General features: G+C 50.2%; 2 protein-coding genes across 3 annotated transcripts in view; both read left to right on the forward strand.

Annotated features, from left to right (window-relative positions):
* The window catches only part of LOC115182479 (transcription initiation factor TFIID subunit 2), a 53,385-nt gene extending 39,752 nt beyond the window's left edge, over nt 1-13,633 (forward strand). Inside the window, exons 23-27 of one of the 2 annotated variants that reach the window (XM_029744081.1) lie at nt 15-124; nt 10,126-10,358; nt 10,562-10,744; nt 11,343-11,445; nt 11,615-13,633. In XM_029744081.1, coding sequence (XP_029599941.1) covers nt 15-124; nt 10,126-10,358; nt 10,562-10,744; nt 11,343-11,445; nt 11,615-11,889 — 904 coding nt within the window. In that variant the 3' untranslated portion in view covers nt 11,890-13,633. Of the gene's footprint in view, nt 1-14; nt 125-10,125; nt 10,359-10,561; nt 10,745-11,167; nt 11,222-11,342; nt 11,446-11,614 lie in introns of those variants that run through there. The other variant, XM_029744082.1, reaches the window with a different exon arrangement.
* Nucleotides 13,634-18,473: 4,840 nt separating this feature from the next.
* LOC115182466 (ectonucleotide pyrophosphatase/phosphodiesterase family member 2) overlaps nt 18,474-20,055 on the forward strand; it is a 41,157-nt gene continuing 39,575 nt past the window's right edge. The window contains exons 1-2 of the mRNA XM_029744063.1: nt 18,474-18,786; nt 19,006-19,111. Coding sequence (XP_029599923.1) covers nt 18,757-18,786; nt 19,006-19,111 — 136 coding nt within the window. The 5' untranslated portion in view covers nt 18,474-18,756. The remainder of the gene's footprint in view (nt 18,787-19,005; nt 19,112-20,055) is intronic.

The raw sequence follows: 20,055 nt of genomic DNA on the forward strand, positions 1-20,055 counted from the left end.
CTCTGTTCGTTCAGACACAAGATTTTAAGCATGCTGGGTAAAAACCCTCCCTTCACCAAAGCAGCCGAGTCTCCACTCTGCAACGAGGCTCTGGTCGACCAGCTGTGGAAACTCATGAACTCAGGTGAGAACTTAGTGCATCTTAAATGGCACCCTATTCCCTATATAGTGCACTACGTTTGACCAGAGCCCACTTAAAGCTTGTTGGGCTCTGGATCAAAAGGAGTGTACTATGTTGCAAATAGGGTGCCATTTAAGATCAGACATAACTAATCAAACCTGATGAGATGCAGTACAGACAGAGACCCCCAGGCCTGGCTAGTCAAACCCCCAACCTGGGGCTGGTGTGATATCCACTCAGGCCTGGCTAGTCAAACCCCCAACCTGGGGCTGGTGTGATATCCACTCAGGCCTGGCTAGTCAAACCCCCAACCTGGGGCTGGTGTGATATCCACTCAGGCCTGGCTAGTCAAACCTTCACCTGGGGCTGGTGTGATATCCACTCAGGCCTGGCTAGTCAAACCTTCACCTAGGGCTGGTGTGATATCCACTCAGGCCTGGCTAGTCAAACCCCCAACCTGGGGCTGGTGTGATATCCACTCAGGCCTGGCTAGTCAAACCCCCCAACCTGGGGCTGGTGTGATATCCACTCAGGCCTGGCTAGTCAAACCTTCACCTAGGGCTGGTGTGATATCCACTCAGGCCTGGCTAGTCAAACCCCCAACCTGGGGCTGGTGTGATATCCACTCAGGCCTGGCTAGTCAAACCTTCACCTAGGGCTGGTGTGATATCCACTCAGGCCTGGCTAGTCAAACCCCCAACCTGGGGCTGGTGTGATATCCACTCAGGCCTGGCTAGTCAAACCCCCAACCTGGGGCTGGTGTGATATCCACTCAGGCCTGGCTAGTCAAACCTTCACCTGGGGCTGGTGTGATATCCACTCAGGCCTGGCTAGTCAAACCCCCAACCTGGGGCTGGTGTGATATCCACTCAGGCCTGGCTAGTCAAACCCCCAACCTGGGGCTGGTGTGATATCCACTCAGGCCTGGCTAGTCAAACCCCCCAACCTGGGGCTGGTGTGATATCCACTCAGGCCTGGCTAGTCAAACCCCCCAACCTGGGGCTGGTGTGATATCCACTCAGGCCTGGCTAGTCAAACCCCCCAACCTGGGTCTGGTGTGATATCCACTCAGGCCTGGCTAGTCAAACCCCCACCTGGGGCTGGTGTGATATCCACTCAGGCCTGGCTAGTCAAACCCCCAACCTGGGGCTGGTGTGATATCCACTCAGGCCTGGCTAGTCAAACCCCCAACCTGGGGCTGGTGTGATATCCACTCAGGCCTGGCTAGTCAAACCCCCAACCTGGGGCTGGTGTGATATCCACTCAGGCCTGGCTAGTCAAACCTCCACCTAGGGCTGGTGTGATATCCACTCAGGCCTGGCTAGTCAAACCTTCACCTAGGGCTGGTGTGATATCCACTCAGGCCTGGCTAGTCAAACCCCCAACCTGGGGCTGGTGTGATATCCACTCAGGCCTGGCTAGTCAAACCCCCAACCTGGAGTGATATCCACTCAGGCCTGGCTAGTCAAACCCCCAACCTGGAGTGATATCCACTCAGGCCTGGCTAGTCAAACCCCCAACCTGGAGTGATATCCACTCAGGCCTGGCTAGTCAAACCCCCAACCTGGGGCTGGTGTGATATCCACTCAGGCCTGGCTAGTCAAACCCCCAACCTGGGGCTGGTGTGATATCCACTCAGGCCTGGCTAGTCAAACCTCCACCTAGGGCTGGTGTGATATCCACTCAGGCCTGGCTAGTCAAACCCCCAACCTGGGGCTGGTGTGATATCCACTCAGGCCTGGCTAGTCAAACCCCCAACCTGGGGCTGGTGTGATATCCACTCAGGCCTGGCTAGTCAAACCCTCACCTGGGGCTGGTGTGATATCCACTCAGGCCTGGCTAGTCAAACCCCCAACCTGGGGCTGGTGTGATATCCACTCAGGCCTGGCTAGTCAAACCCCCAACCTGGGGCTGGTGTGATATCCACTCAGGCCTGGCTAGTCAAACCCCCCAACCTGGGGCTGGTGTGATATCCACTCAGGCCTGGCTAGTCAAACCCCCCAACCTGGGGCTGGTGTGATATCCACTCAGGCCTGGCTAGTCAAACCCCCCAACCTGGGTCTGGTGTGATATCCACTCAGGCCTGGCTAGTCAAACCCCCACCTGGGGCTGGTGTGATATCCACTCAGGCCTGGCTAGTCAAACCCCCAACCTGGGGCTGGTGTGATATCCACTCAGGCCTGGCTAGTCAAACCCCCCAACCTGGGGCTGGTGTGATATCCACTCAGGCCTGGCTAGTCAAACCTTCACCTAGGGCTGGTGTGATATCCACTCAGGCCTGGCTAGTCAAACCTTCACCTAGGGCTGGTGTGATATCCACTCAGGCCTGGCTAGTCAAACCTTCACCTAGGGCTGGTGTGATATCCACTCAGGCCTGGCTAGTCAAACCCCCAACCTGGGGCTGGTGTGATATCCACTCAGGCCTGGCTAGTCAAACCCCCAACCTGGAGTGATATCCACTCAGGCCTGGCTAGTCAAACCCCCAACCTGGAGTGATATCCACTCAGGCCTGGCTAGTCAAACCCCCAACCTGGAGTGATATCCACTCAGGCCTGGCTAGTCAAACCCCCAACCTGGGGCTGGTGTGATATCCACTCAGGCCTGGCTAGTCAAACCCCCAACCTGGGGCTGGTGTGATATCCACTCAGGCCTGGCTAGTCAAACCTTCACCTAGGGCTGGTGTGATATCCACTCAGGCCTGGCTAGTCAAACCCCCAACCTGGGGCTGGTGTGATATCCACTCAGGCCTGGCTAGTCAAACCTTCACCTAGGGCTGGTGTGATATCCACTCAGGCCTGGCTAGTCAAACCCCCAACCTGGGGCTGGTGTGATATCCACTCAGGCCTGGCTAGTCAAACCCCCAACCTGGGGCTGGTGTGATATCCACTCAGGCCTGGCTAGTCAAACCTTCACCTGGGGCTGGTGTGATATCCACTCAGGCCTGGCTAGTCAAACCCCCAACCTGGGGCTGGTGTGATATCCACTCAGGCCTGGCTAGTCAAACCCCCAACCTGGGGCTGGTGTGATATCCACTCAGGCCTGGCTAGTCAAACCCCCAACCTGGGGCTGGTGTGATATCCACTCAGGCCTGGCTAGTCAAACCTTCACCTAGGGCTGGTGTGATATCCACTCAGGCCTGGCTAGTCAAACCCTCACCTAGGGCTGGTGTGATATCCACTCAGGCCTGGCTAGTCAAACCCCCAACCTGGGGCTGGTGTGATATCCACTCAGGCCTGGCTAGTCAAACCCCCAACCTGGAGTGATATCCACTCAGGCCTGGCTAGTCAAACCCCCAACCTGGAGTGATATCCACTCAGGCCTGGCTAGTCAAACCCCCAACCTGGAGTGATATCCACTCAGGCCTGGCTAGTCAAACCCCCAACCTGGGGCTGGTGTGATATCCACTCAGGCCTGGCTAGTCAAACCCCCACCCTGGGGCTGGTGTGATATCCACTCAGGCCTGGCTAGTCAAACCTTCACCTAGGGCTGGTGTGATATCCACTCAGGCCTGGCTAGTCAAACCCCCAACCTGGGGCTGGTGTGATATCCACTCAGGCCTGGCTAGTCAAACCCCCAACCTGGGGCTGGTGTGATATCCACTCAGGCCTGGCTAGTCAAACCTTCACCTGGGGCTGGTGTGATATCCACTCAGGCCTGGCTAGTCAAACCCCCAACCTGGGGCTGGTGTGATATCCACTCAGGCCTGGCTAGTCAAACCCCCAACCTGGGGCTGGTGTGATATCCACTCAGGCCTGGCGAGTCAAACCCCCCAACCTGGGGCTGGTGTGATATCCACTCAGGCCTGGCTAGTCAAACCCCCCAACCTGGGGCTGGTGTGATATCCACTCAGGCCTGGCTAGTCAAACCCCCCAACCTGGGTCTGGTGTGATATCCACTCAGGCCTGGCTAGTCAAACCCCCACCTGGGGCTGGTGTGATATCCACTCAGGCCTGGCTAGTCAAACCCCCAACCTGGGGCTGGTGTGATATCCACTCAGGCCTGGCTAGTCAAACCCCCCAACCTGGGGCTGGTGTGATATCCACTCAGGCCTGGCTAGTCAAACCTTCACCTAGGGCTGGTGTGATATCCACTCAGGCCTGGCTAGTCAAACCTTCACCTAGGGCTGGTGTGATATCCACTCAGGCCTGGCTAGTCAAACCTTCACCTAGGGCTGGTGTGATATCCACTCAGGCCTGGCTAGTCAAACCCCCAACCTGGGGCTGGTGTGATATCCACTCAGGCCTGGCTAGTCAAACCCCCAACCTGGAGTGATGTCCACTCAGGCCTGGCTAGTCAAACCCCCAACCTGGAGTGATATCCACTCAGGCCTGGCTAGTCAAACCCCCAACCTGGAGTGATATCCACTCAGGCCTGGCTAGTCAAACCCCCAACCTGGGGCTGGTGTGATATCCACTCAGGCCTGGCTAGTCAAACCCCCAACCTGGGGCTGGTGTGATATCCACTCAGGCCTGGCTAGTCAAACCTTCACCTAGGGCTGGTGTGATATCCACTCAGGCCTGGCTAGTCAAACCCCCAACCTGGGGCTGGTGTGATATCCACTCAGGCCTGGCTAGTCAAACCTTCACCTAGGGCTGGTGTGATATCCACTCAGGCCTGGCTAGTCAAACCCCCAACCTGGGGCTGGTGTGATATCCACTCAGGCCTGGCTAGTCAAACCTTCACCTAGGGCTGGTGTGATATCCACTCAGGCCTGGCTAGTCAAACCCCCAACCTGGGGCTGGTGTGATATCCACTCAGGCCTGGCTAGTCAAACCCCCCAACCTGGGGCTGGTGTGATATCCACTCAGGCCTGGCTAGTCAAACCCCCCAACCTGGGGCTGGTGTGATATCCACTCAGGCCTGGCTAGTCAAACCCCCCAACCTGGGTCTGGTGTGATATCCACTCAGGCCTGGCTAGTCAAACCCCCACCTGGGGCTGGTGTGATATCCCCTCAGGCCTGGCTAGTCAAACCCCCAACCTGGGGCTGGTGTGATATCCACTCAGGCCTGGCTAGTCAAACCCCCAACCTGGGGCTGGTGTGATATCCACTCAGGCCTGGCTAGTCAAACCCCCAACCTGGGGCTGGTGTGATATCCACTCAGGCCTGGCTAGTCAAACCTTCACCTAGGGCTGGTGTGATATCCACTCAGGCCTGGCTAGTCAAACCTTCACCTAGGGCTGGTGTGATATCCACTCAGGCCTGGCTAGTCAAACCCCCAACCTGGGGCTGGTGTGATATACACTCAGGCCTGGCTAGTCAAACCCCCAACCTGGAGTGATATCCACTCAGGCCTGGCTAGTCAAACCCCCAACCTGGAGTGATATCCACTCAGGCCTGGCTAGTCAAACCCCCAACCTGGGGCTGGTGTGATATCCACTCAGGCCTGGCTAGTCAAACCCCCAACCTGGGGCTGGTGTGATATCCACTCAGGCCTGGCTAGTCAAACCTTCACCTAGGGCTGGTGTGATATCCACTCAGGCCTGGCTAGTCAAACCCCCAACCTGGGGCTGGTGTGATATCCACTCAGGCCTGGCTAGTCAAACCCCCCACCTGGGGCTGGTGTGATATCCACTCAGGCCTGGCTAGTCAAACCTCCACCTGGGGCTGGTGTGATATCCACTCAGGCCTGGCTAGTCAAACCCCCAACCTGGGGCTGGTGTGATATCCACTCAGGCCTGGCTAGTCAAACCCCCAACCTGGGGCTGGTGTGATATCCACTCAGGCCTGGCTAGTCAAACCCCCCAACCTGGGGCTGGTGTGATATCCACTCAGGCCTGGCTAGTCAAACCCCCCAACCTGGGGCTGGTGTGATATCCACTCAGGCCTGGCTAGTCAAACCCCCCAACCTGGGTCTGGTGTGATATCCACTCAGGCCTGGCTAGTCAAACCCCCACCTGGGGCTGGTGTGATATCCACTCAGGCCTGGCTAGTCAAACCCCCAACCTGGGGCTGGTGTGATATCCACTCAGGCCTGGCTAGTCAAACCCCCCAACCTGGGGCTGGTGTGATATCCACTCAGGCCTGGCTAGTCAAACCTTCACCTAGGGCTGGTGTGATATCCACTCAGGCCTGGCTAGTCAAACCTTCACCTAGGGCTGGTGTGATATCCACTCAGGCCTGGCTAGTCAAACCTTCACCTAGGGCTGGTGTGATATCCACTCAGGCCTGGCTAGTCAAACCCCCAACCTGGGGCTGGTGTGATATCCACTCAGGCCTGGCTAGTCAAACCCCCAACCTGGAGTGATATCCACTCAGGCCTGGCTAGTCAAACCCCCAACCTGGAGTGATATCCACTCAGGCCTGGCTAGTCAAACCCCCAACCTGGAGTGATATCCACTCAGGCCTGGCTAGTCAAACCCCCAACCTGGGGCTGGTGTGATATCCACTCAGGCCTGGCTAGTCAAACCCCCAACCTGGTGCTGGTGTGATATCCACTCAGGCCTGGCTAGTCAAACCTTCACCTAGGGCTGGTGTGATATCCACTCAGGCCTGGCTAGTCAAACCCCCAACCTGGGGCTGGTGTGATATCCACTCAGGCCTGGCTAGTCAAACCTTCACCTAGGGCTGGTGTGATATCCACTCAGGCCTGGCTAGTCAAACCCCCAACCTGGGGCTGGTGTGATATCCACTCAGGCCTGGCTAGTCAAACCCCCAACCTGGGGCTGGTGTGATATCCACTCAGGCCTGGCTAGTCAAACCTTCACCTGGGGCTGGTGTGATATCCACTCAGGCCTGGCTAGTCAAACCCCCAACCTGGGGCTGGTGTGATATCCACTCAGGCCTGGCTAGTCAAACCCCCAACCTGGGGCTGGTGTGATATCCACTCAGGCCTGGCTAGTCAAACCCCCCAACCTGGGGCTGGTGTGATATCCACTCAGGCCTGGCTAGTCAAACCCCCCAACCTGGGGCTGGTGTGATATCCACTCAGGCCTGGCTAGTCAAACCCCCCAACCTGGGTCTGGTGTGATATCCACTCAGGCCTGGCTAGTCAAACCCCCACCTGGGGCTGGTGTGATATCCACTCAGGCCTGGCTAGTCAAACCCCCAACCTGGGGCTGGTGTGATATCCACTCAGGCCTGGCTAGTCAAACCCCCAACCTGGGGCTGGTGTGATATCCACTCAGGCCTGGCTAGTCAAACCTTCACCTAGGGCTGGTGTGATATCCACTCAGGCCTGGCTAGTCAAACCTTCACCTAGGGCTGGTGTGATATCCACTCAGGCCTGGCTAGTCAAACCCCCAACCTGGGGCTGGTGTGATATCCACTCAGGCCTGGCTAGTCAAACCCCCAACCTGGAGTGATATCCACTCAGGCCTGGCTAGTCAAACCCCCAACCTGGAGTGATATCCACTCAGGCCTGGCTAGTCAAACCCCCAACCTGGAGTGATATCCACTCAGGCCTGGCTAGTCAAACCCCCAACCTGGGGCTGGTGTGATATCCACTCAGGCCTGGCTAGTCAAACCCCCAACCTGGGGCTGGTGTGATATCCACTCAGGTCTGGCTAGTCAAACCCCCAACCTGGGGCTGGTGTGATATCCACTCAGGCCTGGCTAGTCAAACCCCCACCTGGGGCTGGTGTGATATCCACTCAGGCCTGGCTAGTCAAACCCCCAACCTGGGGCTGGTGTGATATCCACTCAGGCCTGGCTAGTCAAACCTTCACCTAGGGCTGGTGTGATATCCACTCAGGCCTGGCTAGTCAAACCTTCACCTAGGGCTGGTGTGATATCCACTCAGGCCTGGCTAGTCAAACCCCCAACCTGGGGCTGGTGTGATATCCACTCAGGCCTGGCTAGTCAAACCCCCAACCTGGAGTGATATCCACTCAGGCCTGGCTAGTCAAACCCCCAACCTGGAGTGATATCCACTCAGGCCTGGCTAGTCAAACCCCCAACCTGGAGTGATATCCACTCAGGCCTGGCTAGTCAAACCCCCAACCTGGGGCTGGTGTGATATCCACTCAGGCCTGGCTAGTCAAACCCCCAACCTGGGGCTGGTGTGATATCCACTCAGGCCTGGCTAGTCAATCCCCCACCTGGGGCTGGTGTGATATCCACTCAGGCCTGGCTAGTCAAACCCCCAACCTGGGGCTGGTGTGATATCCACTCAGGCCTGGCTAGTCAAACCTTCACCTAGGGCTGGTGTGATATCCACTCAGGCCTGGCTAGTCAAACCCCCAACCTGGAGTGATATCCAGCCAGAGACAGAGTTAGTGCCAGAGACAGTTACTGCTCACAAATCAAATCCATGTGTGTAATTAGCTAACCTCAACAGTCATTTATCAATGTTTGTGATGGTGAGAGTTGCACAACTGTCTAATTTGATGTTTGCATTTTAACCTCGTAGTCTCGTAGTCATTGTATCATTTCCAATCCAAAGTGCTGGAATACAGAGCTAAAACCAGAATATGTGTCACTGTCCCAATACTTTTGTACGTCCCTGTATTACATTATGTCCATGGTCCTAACTTCAACTGTCAGTCTGACCCATTATTACATTACAATAACAAACTATGAGCAAATGTTCAGCATCACATTACATGGACATCCCCCAGCAGGCTTATATAAACCTTGTTTCAAAAGGTGCCAAACGTTGTGAAATGTCTTTTCAAAGAGCGATCCGTTTTCTCTTAACAGTCGTAAAACATCTGCTTCTCTCCCAGGGAAGAGAAGGATCACGTTTTATCATGTTTCTAGGTTTGTCCATGTCTTGAGGGATATAGGGACCTGCTGGGACGGGCCTCAATAGGGTTGTGTCCCAAATGGCATCCAATCTTCAAATATACAGTGTGCTACTTATGACCAGGCCTCTGTGTAGTGCACTATATAGAGAATGGGGTGTATTTTGGGATGTAGACCATGTCTTGGGGGGGGGGGGGGTCAAACACAGCTGAGAGCCTCGGAGAACACTAACCTGCTCAAACACGGTCTGTCAGGAGGGGCCTGGAAACGCAGAGCTGGTGGGTGTTGTCTCAGACAGACAGACAGACAGTGTGGACAATGGACTTATTATGTGTTGTTGCATCAAACCAGTTAGAGCTGTAAACTGCCCTCTTCCCTACAGAAATCTGTTATTTGAAAGACTTACGTAGCGTTTGGAAGAATTAGCACCTTTTTGAAACAAGGTGGATATTTTACTGGACTGCTGGGGGGTTGTAGATGTGATCTGAGGAGGTGGAACACTTGTTTTGTTATTGTAGAGTACTATTTCATATGTTTTGAATGTACTTCTGTGCTCTGAGGTTGGTTGTGACTGTTGGCAGTGGAACGTCGTTCTCGTTGCCAACCCAGTTTATGACTCGCAGTAATAAACTGTTGATAATCTGCCGTTTGTGTTATTATTCCCAGCACCATAACGTCAGTGATTACATTCACACCACTGTTATTATCACCTGGCTTGGAAAACAACTGAGGATCTGTTATGTTCAATTTAAACCACTTAATACCAGTTAATACCAGTTCATCTCTATTTTATCAGATGTTATGTACATGATAACACAAACCATGACTGGAAACTGAATAAGCTACTGTAGTTTTATGCACAATGTGCATTTCTAGTTTTCTCAAAGATTTTCTAAGACAAAATAAGACCGTATTCCTAAACCGCTTCCTGGGTTTTTATGGATTTAACTTGACACGGTATCAGTGATTCCATTCATACCAATGGATTTAACTTGACACGGTATCAGTGATTCCATTCATACCAATGGATTTAACTTGACACGGTATCAGTGATTCCATTCATACCAATGGATTTAACTTGACACGGTATCAGTGATTCCATTCATACCAATGGATTTAACTTGACACGGTATCAGTGATTCCATTCATACCAATGGTATTACTATCACTGGCTTGGGTTAGAAAACAATAGTGAAACTTTACAATGATCTGAACATTACTTTTGTCCAGCTGTAAAGTTGAATGTGTAAAGTTGAATGAAGCTGAATGAAGCTGTAAAGTTGAATGTGTTCAGACCCTGCCATGTCACTGTTCCCCCAGGTACGTCTCATGACTGGCGGTTACGGTGTGACGCGGTGAATCTGTACTACACTCTGTTTGGTCTGACGCGTCCCTCCTGCCTGCCCCTGCCCGAGCTGGGCCTGGTACTCAACCTCAAGGAGAAGAAGGCTGTCCTCAACCCCACTATCAAGCCTGAACAGGGACCAGACACCACAGAGATGACTGGCAACACCATGGGCGTTCATATCCCTGTCATGGGCTTCACGAGCAGTGTAACAAGAAAAAATAAATACTCATGATTTAACCTTTTTAATATAATAATATATTTTAGTGGGGACTTGGGCCTTCTTATCTTATTAAATTTTCATCTAAAATCTATTTTGTCAACCTCATCTGAGTTTTGTTATAGCATAATTTCCCTTTCTCCCCCTCCATCTCTTCCCTCCGTCCCTCTCTCTCCCCCTCCCCTCTCTAGCTGGATGAGGGCCTGATCACCATGGAGACAGTGTCCAGCGTTTCTATGTCCAGTGGTGTGGCCCCGCCCCCTCAGGGTCTGAAGAGGAAGTTGGACAGTGTAGTTGGCCCGCTGGGCTCGTCCCCACCGGAGCCAGGCCAGGTACTGCAGGAAGAGGACACCAGTAAAAAATTCAAGATCAGAGTAAGGATCTCGAGCGCCGTGGGGAGACGCTTTTACTTGTCTGGGCTTCCACTACAGGCTTTACCCAATAATGTGTGTGTGTGTCCATGTGTTAGTGTGTGTGTATGAACCATTTCAGCCTCTCCTGAGGACTGAAGCAGCGCCACTGTGGACTCTGTGTCTGGATTAATCTACCTCTTTCCTTTAAACTGATACAGTCGGAACTGGCGCAGTCAACAGTCCAACTGGCGCAGTCAACAGTCCAACTGGCGCGGTCGACGGTCGGGACTGGCGCGGTCGACGGTCGGGACTGGCGCGGTCGACCGGTCGGGACTGGCGCGGTCGACCGGTCGGGACTGGCGCAGTCCCATTGCTGATCGTATTTGACTTGACGTGAATCACTGTGATTGCACAATCTTGTGATGGTGTTGAATGATGTTTCAGTTCAACACCATGGAGGAAGATCAGATCAGATGGTTATGACTGATGATGACGATGATGTTTCAGTTCAACACCATGGAGGAAGATCAGACTGATGATGATGATGATGTTTCAGTTCAACACCATGGAGGAAGATCAGATCAGATGGTTATGACTGATGATGATGTTGTTGTTTCAGTTCAACACCATGGAGGAAGATGAGATTGACATGGAGAGTCCCCATGACAGCCAGGCGTTCATCCACCACCACCTCAACATCCTGGAGAGGCCATCCACACCAGGTCAGCACCCCGTCAAACATCCTGCACTTATCATACTGCTTCACAACTGGGCTTCATTCATGCTTTCAGACAATCTAGTCCTTCTTTTGAAGAACATGATGCACTTCTAGCTGATTGGTATTCAGTACATTAAACCTGTCTCTTCCTGTCTCCTCTCTCCCCTCCTCAGGTAAGGAACCTCCAGCCGTGGACCAGGCCGTCCTCTCCCTGCCTGTTACCCCCTTACCTTCTTCCTTCAGCAAAGAGTCCACCTCTTCCTCCAAACACAGCGGTGACCACCACCATCACCACCACCACCACGAGCACAAGAAGAAGAAGAAGAAGAAGCACAAACATAAACACAAACACAAACATGAGAGTAAAGACAAGGAGAGGGACTCCCATGCCTTCAGTAACAGCCCTGCTAGTGGACGCTCCGTGAGGTCTCCATCCATGTCTGACTAGAACACAGCTCTGTCTCCTGGTTGGTCCTTCAGTAACAGCCCTGCTAGTGGACGCTCCGTGAGGTCTCCATCCATGTCTGACTAGAACACAGCTCTGTCTCCTGGTTGGTCCTTCAGTAACAGCCCTGCTAGTGGACGCTCCGTGAGGTCTCCATCCATGTCTGACTAGAACACAGCTCTGTCTCCTGGTTGTTCCTTCAGTAACAGCCCTGCTAGTGGACGCTCCGTGAGGTCTCCATCCATGTCTGACTAGAACACAGCTCTGTCTCCTGGTTGGTCCTTCAGTAACAGCCCTGCTAGTGGACGCTCCGTGAGGTCTCCATCCATGTCTGACTAGAACACAGCTCTGTCTCCTGGTTGGTCCTTCAGTAACAGCCCTGCTAGTGGACGCTCCGTGAGGTCTCCATCCATGTCTGACTAGAACACAGCTCTGTCTCCTGGTTGGTCCTTCAGTAACAGCCCTGCTAGTGGACGCTCCGTGAGGTCTCCATCCATGTCTGACTAGAACACAGCGCTGCCTCCTGGTTGGTCCAGAGCTATTAAACACAATATTATCTGCAAGAGAGACTGAGCTGTGAAACATCACCCTCAAGACTAGACTCCAACTGTCAGTGGTTCAACTCCTCTGAATAGACCTTACTGGTTTGCTGCATGTCAACTAGCCTGGAATCCACACTAAATATGTTTCACTGTTTGAATCAGAGCTGTTTAGTTTGGATTTGGAAAGTGGAGCAATATTCAGTGTGTATTCCCGGCTGGCCTTGCAGTCAATGTAGGGGGGTGTAGCCTAACCGACATTCTGTGACGTCTTCATTAACCACACTGAGAGGCAGACCTGTGGGCCTCTCCAGAAGGGAGCCCTTTGGTTTTAAAAGCATCCCAGTCTCCAATCACCTTAACCACACTCAGACACACCCACCACACACACACTTCTGGCTGTGCCCGAGCCTGTCTGTCTCCTACCATCATCAACAACATTTTCAGTTAGTGGCTGTCCTCACAAGGGAACCTCTTCAGCCTGTTGAACCCGGCCTCACAGACTGCCACTAGTCTTTCCCCGTGTTTTATTACGTTGCCCTGGACACAGGGAATTACAGGTTTACTTTAACCCTGCAATTAAACTAAGAGGGGAAATTACACTCTCAATCAGAGATCTGATCAATTCAAAGGTGGTAGAATCAAGAAGGAGATGTTTCTAAACGTTTAGGATGTAGAATTTATAGCAAAATCTAAATTATAATATAAATAATTAGGCTGACCTGCAGTAGACCATGACTGTTTGCGTTCTAAACCGCACCCTATTCGTAATATAGTACACTACGTTTGACCAGGGCCCATACGGCTCTGGTCAAAAGTAGTGCATTTTATTGGGAATAGGGTGCCATTTTGGATGTAGCATGACTAATAGCCTAACTGCTGCCCTGTATGACATGACCATAGTGAAGAGTCATTGGGTTGTTCTATACCTGTTTCTACCCATGCATGTTTTAACTGTTTGTTTTTACTGTTAAGTCATTAGATTGTGTTCTCCTTGTCCCTCACCCAATCAGTAACTAGATTGTGGGTGGTCTCCTTGTCCCTGACCCAATCAGTAACTAGATTGTGTTCTCCTTGTCCCTGACCCAATCAGTAACTGTTCTTTATATTCATTATGTACTGCAGTTGTGTTGGAACCTTTTCTTCTAGGTAGGACAGGACTACATTATCATGAAGATGTTGGAAAATAAAGCTTCTGATGTTAAGAATGTGTGTTTTTATATCCTGGAACTTTTCTTCAATAACACTCAATATATAATAGCAATTACGCTTAGAAATTTTGTATACGAAGAATGTAATAACCAAGAGCATAAACTTTGAATAATTGCACCCACCACAAAAGGCAGATGGACATTTATCAGAGGAGAATGTAGATAGGATCTGGCTGTGTAGCTGTGGTCTTTAGTATCCTTGTTCTACCCTTACAACTTCCTCACTGCCGGCCCAGTGACAACTTCCTCACTGCCAGCCCAGTAACAGCTTCCTCACTGGGCGACTTCCTCACTGCCGGCCCAGTGACGACTTCCTCACTGCCGGCCCAGTGACGACTTCCTCACTGCCGGCCCAGTGACGACTTCCTCACTGCCGGCCCAGTGACGACTTCCGCACTGCCGGCCCAGTGACGGCTTCCTCACTGCCGGCCCAGTGACGGCTTCCTCACTGCCGGCCCAGTGACGGCTTCCTCACTGCCGGCCCAGTGACGGCTTCCTCACTGCCGGCCCAGTGACGGCTTCCTCACTGCCGGCCCAGTAACGGCTTCCTCACTGCCGGCCCAGTAACAGCTTCCTCACTGCCGGCCCAGTGACAACTTCCTCACTGCCAGCCCAGTAACAGCTTCCTCACTGGGCGACTTCCTCACTGCCGGCCCAGTGACGACTTCCTCACTGCCGGCCCAGTGACGGCTTCCTCACTGCCGGCCCAGTGACGGCTTCCTCACTGCCGGCCCAGTGACGGCTTCCTCACTGCCGGCCCAGTGACGGCTTCCTCACTGCCGGCCCAGTGACGGCTTCCTCACTGCCGGCCCAGTGACGGCTTCCTCACTGCCGGCCCAGTGACGGCTTCCTCACTGCCGGCCCAGTGACGGCTTCCTCACTGCCGGCCCAGTAACATCTTTCAGTGCTCTGGTTCTTGACCTAATCTCCTCATGTCCCTATTGGTGAGTTTCTTGTCATGTTTGCTCCGTTTCCGTTTGAACTCAGTAATCATATTCTTGCCAGATTGAACATAATCTACTCTATGGAATGTTCCCATATCTGCAACAATATACATTTTTATATTTGTTTTATTGTTTCAAACCCTGGATGGCAAAACAAACATGTATTGGCAACAAACCAATGGCGCTCCAGTCCACCACTGACTGCCTAATCCTGTGTGGTCTGTCCTGGAGGCAGAAAGCACCAGGGTTAGTTAGGGTATAACTCAGTCCAGGGTTAGAACCAGGGTTAGTTAGGGTATAACTCAGTCCAGTGTTAGAACCAGGGTTAGTTAGGGTATAACTCAGTCCAGTGTTAGAACCAGGGTTAGTTAGGGTAAAACTCAGTCCAGTGTTAGAACCAGGGTTAGTTAGGGTAAAACTCAGTCCAGTGTTAGAACCAGGGTTAGTTAGGGTATAACTCAGTCCAGGGTTAGAACCAGGGTTAGTTAGGGTATAACTCAGTCCAGTGTTAGAACCAGGGTTAGTTAGGGTATAACTCAGTCCAGGGTTAGAACCAGGGTTAGTTAGGGTATAACTCAGTCCAGTGTTAGAACCAGGGTTAGTTAGGGTATAACTCAGTCCAGTGTTAGAACCAGGGTTAGTTAGGGTATAACTCAGTCCAGTGTTAGAACCAGGGTTAGTTAGGGTAAAACTCAGTCCAGTGTTAGAACCAGGGTTAGTTAGGGTAAAACTCAGTCCAGTGTTAGAACCAGGGTTAGTTAGGGTAAAACTCAGTCCAGTGTTAGAACCAGGGTTAGTTAGGGTATAACTCAGTCCAGTGTTAGAACCAGGGTTAGTTAGGGTATAACTCAGTCCAGTGTTAGAACCAGGGTTAGTTAGGGTATAACTCAGTCCAGTGTTAGAACCAGGGTTAGTTAGGGTATAACTCAGTCCAGTGTTAGAACCAGGGTTAGAACCAGGGTTAGTTAGGGTAAAACTCAGTCCAGTGTTAGAACCAGGGTTAGTTAGGGTATAACTCAGTCCAGTGTTAGAACCAGGGTTAGTTAGGGTATAACTCAGTCCAGTGTTAGAACCAGGGTTAGTTAGGGTAAAACTCAGTCCAGTGTTAGAACCAGGGTTAGTTAGGGTATAACTCAGTCCAGGGTTAGTTAGGGTATAACTCCAGGGTTAGTTAGGGTATAACTCCAGGGTTAGTTAGGGTATAACTCAGTCCAGGCTTAGTTAGGGTATAACTCACACCAGGGTTAGTTAGTGTATAACTCACACCAGGGTTAGTTAGGGTATAACTTAGTTCAGGGTTAGTTAGGGTATAACTCCGGGGTTAGTTAGGGTATAACTCCAGGGTTAGTTAGGGTATAACTCCAGGGTTAGTTGGGGTGTAACTCACACCAGGGTTAGTTAGGGTGTAACTTACTCCAGGGTTAGTTAGGGTATAACTCCAGGGTTAGTTAGGGTATAACTTAGTTCAGGATTAGTTAGGGTATAACTCCAGGGTTAGTTAGGGTATAACTCAGTCCAGGGTTAGTTAGGGTATAACTCCAGGGTTTGTTAGGGTATAACTCCGGGGTTAGTTAGGGTATAACTCAGTCCAGGGTTAGTTAGGGTATAACTCACTCCAGGGTTAGTCAGGGTGTAACTCCAGGGTTAGTTAGGGTATAACTCCAGGGTTAGTTAGGGTGTAACTCAGTCCAGGGTTAGTTAGGGTATAACTCCAGGGTTAGTTAGGGTATAACTCCAGGGTTAGTTAGGGTATAACTCACTCCAGGGTTAGTTAGGGTATAACTCCGGGGTTAGTTAGGGTATAACTCCGGGGTTAGTTAGGGTATAACTCCAGGGTTAGTTAGGGTATAACTCCAGGGTTAGTTAGGGTATAACTCCAGGGTTAGTTAGGGTATAACTCCAGGGTTAGTTAGGGTATAACTCCAGGGTTAGTTAGGGTATAACTCAGTCCAGGGTTAGTTAGGGTATAACTCAGTCCAGGGTTAGTTAGGGTATAACTCCGGGGTTAGTTAGGGTATAACTCCGGGGTTAGTTAGGGTGTAACTCACACCAGGGTTAGTTAGGGTATAACTCAGTCCAGGGTTAGTTAGGGTATAACTCAGTCCAGGGTTAGTTAGGGTATAACTCACACCAGGGTTAGTTAGGGTATAACTCACACCAGGGTTAGTTAGGGTATAACTCACACCAGGGTTAGTTAGGGTATAACTCACACCAGGGTTAGTTAGGGTATAACTCACACCAGGGTTAGTTAGGGTATAACTCACACCAGGGTTAGTTAGGGTATAACTCAGTCCAGGGTTAGTTAGGGTATAACTCAGTCCAGGGTTAGTTAGGGTATAACTCAGTCCAGGGTTAGTTAGGGTATAACTCACACCAGGGTTAGTTAGGGTATAACTCACTCCAGGGTTAGTTAGGGTAAAACTTAGTTCAGGATTAGTTAGGGTATAACTCCAGGGTTAGTTAGGGTATAACTCCGGGGTTAGTTAGGGTATAACTCCGGGGTTAGTTAGGGTATAACTCCGGGGTTAGTTAGGGTATAACTCAGTCCAGGGTTAGTTAGGGTATAACTCAGTCCAGGGTTAGTTAGGGTATAACTCCGGGGTTAGTTAGGGTATAACTCCGGGGTTAGTTAGGGTGTAACTCACACCAGGGTTAGTTAGGGTATAACTCAGTCCAGGATTAGTTAGGGTATAACTCAGTCCAGGGTTAGTTAGGGTATAACTCACACCAGGGTTAGTTAGGGTATAACTCACACCAGGGTTAGTTAGGGTATAACTCACACCAGGGTTAGTTAGGGTATAACTCACACCAGGGTTAGTTAGGGTATAACTCACACCAGGGTTAGTTAGGGTATAACTCACACCAGGGTTAGTTAGGGTATAACTCAGTCCAGGGTTAGTTAGGGTATAACTCAGTCCAGGGTTAGTTAGGGTATAACTCAGTCCAGGGTTAGTTAGGGTATAACTCACACCAGGGTTAGTTAGGGTATAACTCACTCCAGGGTTAGTTAGGGTAAAACTTAGTTCAGGATTAGTTAGGGTATAACTCCAGGGTTAGTTAGGGTATAACTCCGGGGTTAGTTAGGGTATAACTCCGGGGTTAGTTAGGGTATAACTCCGGGGTTAGTTAGGGTATAACTCCGGGGTTAGTTAGGGTATAACTCCAGGGTTAGTTAGGGTATAACTTAGTTCAGGATTAGTTAGGGTATAACTCCAGGGTTAGTTAGGGTATAACTCCGGGGTTAGTTAGGGTATAACTCCAGGGTTAGTTAGGGTATAACTCACACCAGGGTTAGTTAGGGTATAACTCACACCAGGGTTAGTTAGGGTATAACTCACACCAGGGTTAGTTAGGGTATAACTCACACCAGGGTTAGTTAGGGTATAACTCACACAAGGGTTAGTTGGGGTATAACTCCAGGGTTAGTTAGGGTATAACTCCGGGGTTAGTTAGGGTATAACTCCAGGGTTAGTTAGGGTATAACTCACACCAGGGTTAGTTAGGGTATAACTCCAGGGTTAGTTAGGGTATAACTCCAGGGTTAGTTAGGGTATAACTCAGTCCAGTCTAGAGCAGACTAGGAGCAGGCAGCACTCAGCAGAGAATCATGGTTCTTTGGAAATTGGTCCTGTTAGGCTTCATGATTCATGCAAATGCGTCGTGTGCGTCCTCATGTGTCCCTTTCCGTTTACAATGAGAACTTGTTATGTTTTGCGTATAGGCTACCATGACTATTATGCGTTTATTACTGGTTCTCAGAAGTTTTCAGGGCTTTCAGCAAGGAGGTTTTACTCTCCTTTTGTTTTCCAAACCATTTGCAGTACAAGGGGATGATAATGATAATTTCAAAGTGGCGACCGATTTGAAAAGTATCAAAGGGTATTGTTATGCGTTCACCGGGGTGGTCTCCGCTTGCGTTCATTGTTTAGTATCCTACCGCGCACTGCGCGCAGTAAAATGAAACGGCAACATAAGCACTTTTACTTGATTTATTGTATTTAGAGCTGGAAGGAAGCTCCCTTTGGCACCGTGAACAGGTGTTCATAAAACTTGGCCACCCCACAGTTCTTGCGCTCAGTCTTAGTGATAGTCGGGGTGCAGTCAGGACGCACGGTAACGGACCGAATAGGGACTACTGAGATAAACACATGAATTCTGTAGGACGGACCTGACATAATGGGGAAATATAAGATATCATTTAAACAGGTATGCAGGAAATGACCAAAGATGGTTTAGAATCTCTGTGATATTACAATGTAGGATGTTCAAGAGAGAATACCTGGGTTATGATGGATTGTTCTGGCATGTTCCGCTATATTAATGGTGGGAGACTTGTCGTCAACGCCTCATCTTTCACCTTTCATTTTATCTGACTATCTTTTGTAGAATTGTATCATTTATCTGTTGTTTCATTCATTTTTAAAGATGTTCTGTGTCCTCTCCATCGTCTGTGGTTCGGATATCTGCTCGGGGTATGTTTATGACCGTCCTGAAAGGTCTGTAGAGGAAGCTGCTTCATCAAGGACAGACAGTAAGCAAGATTGGACAACTGTTTTGCATGAAATATAGATATTTTTAGGGACTACCATCTCTCCCTTTCTCTCTCTGACAATAGTTGATGGGTATTATTATTGATGGGTATTATTGTTGTCTATTACATTGTTAATTTATTTTTGTATAATGACATATTGGGACAAGGTGTTCTGCACTAACATTATGCATGGTATACTGCAAGCACAGCAGAATCATTTTCTCTGTAATTTAGTTACCAAAATAAGCTTTACAGTATATTTTGAAAAAGCCTTTATGTATTTTGGCTGTAAATGTATATAAAGCCAACTTTCCTTTTGCCATTTTAAACAAGTCAGACAGAAAACTGTCTTTGATTCCAGAGGCATTAAACTAAATCTTAAACTGACTTAGCGGCAAAGCAATCAATCACTCAACAGTCTGTAGACTAACATGGAATCCATTTACCGTCTAAATGATCTTTAAACATGAGTAAAATACATTATATAGAACTTACTATGTTCCCTTAGGTAACTGTAGCGATGGGATTCAAAATGCAGTTTATTTGCAGACCATTTTCTATCAGATCTGTCTGCCAGTGCAAACAGAACTAATAAGCAAAGAGAGTTTAAATGTAACAAACTATTACTGTTGTCCTTTTCACTAGTGATTGGCCTGTTCGTGTATATTTGGGGTTTGTTTGCTCAGCTCTACCTTGTGTCAATATCAAGTGAGCTTTTCAGCCGTTTCTGCTCCACATTTTCAGACCTGGTCTGCATGTAAAAACTCAGAGGTTTGAATTATACTGTGGGGAAACTTGCCAAAGATCTCGCTGCACAGCTGTGAAAGGACATTGTAATCTTTCTTTCTCAGGTAGTTTGTTTCCTTTCATTCGTTCATTCACTGTGTCTGGGATGGGTTTGACATGAAGTAAATGATTAGTTCTATGCCTTAACTCATACAGCT

This window comes from Salmo trutta, unplaced genomic scaffold (genome assembly GCF_901001165.1).
Source record: "Salmo trutta unplaced genomic scaffold, fSalTru1.1, whole genome shotgun sequence".
Classification (NCBI taxonomy): domain Eukaryota; kingdom Metazoa; phylum Chordata; class Actinopteri; order Salmoniformes; family Salmonidae; genus Salmo; species Salmo trutta.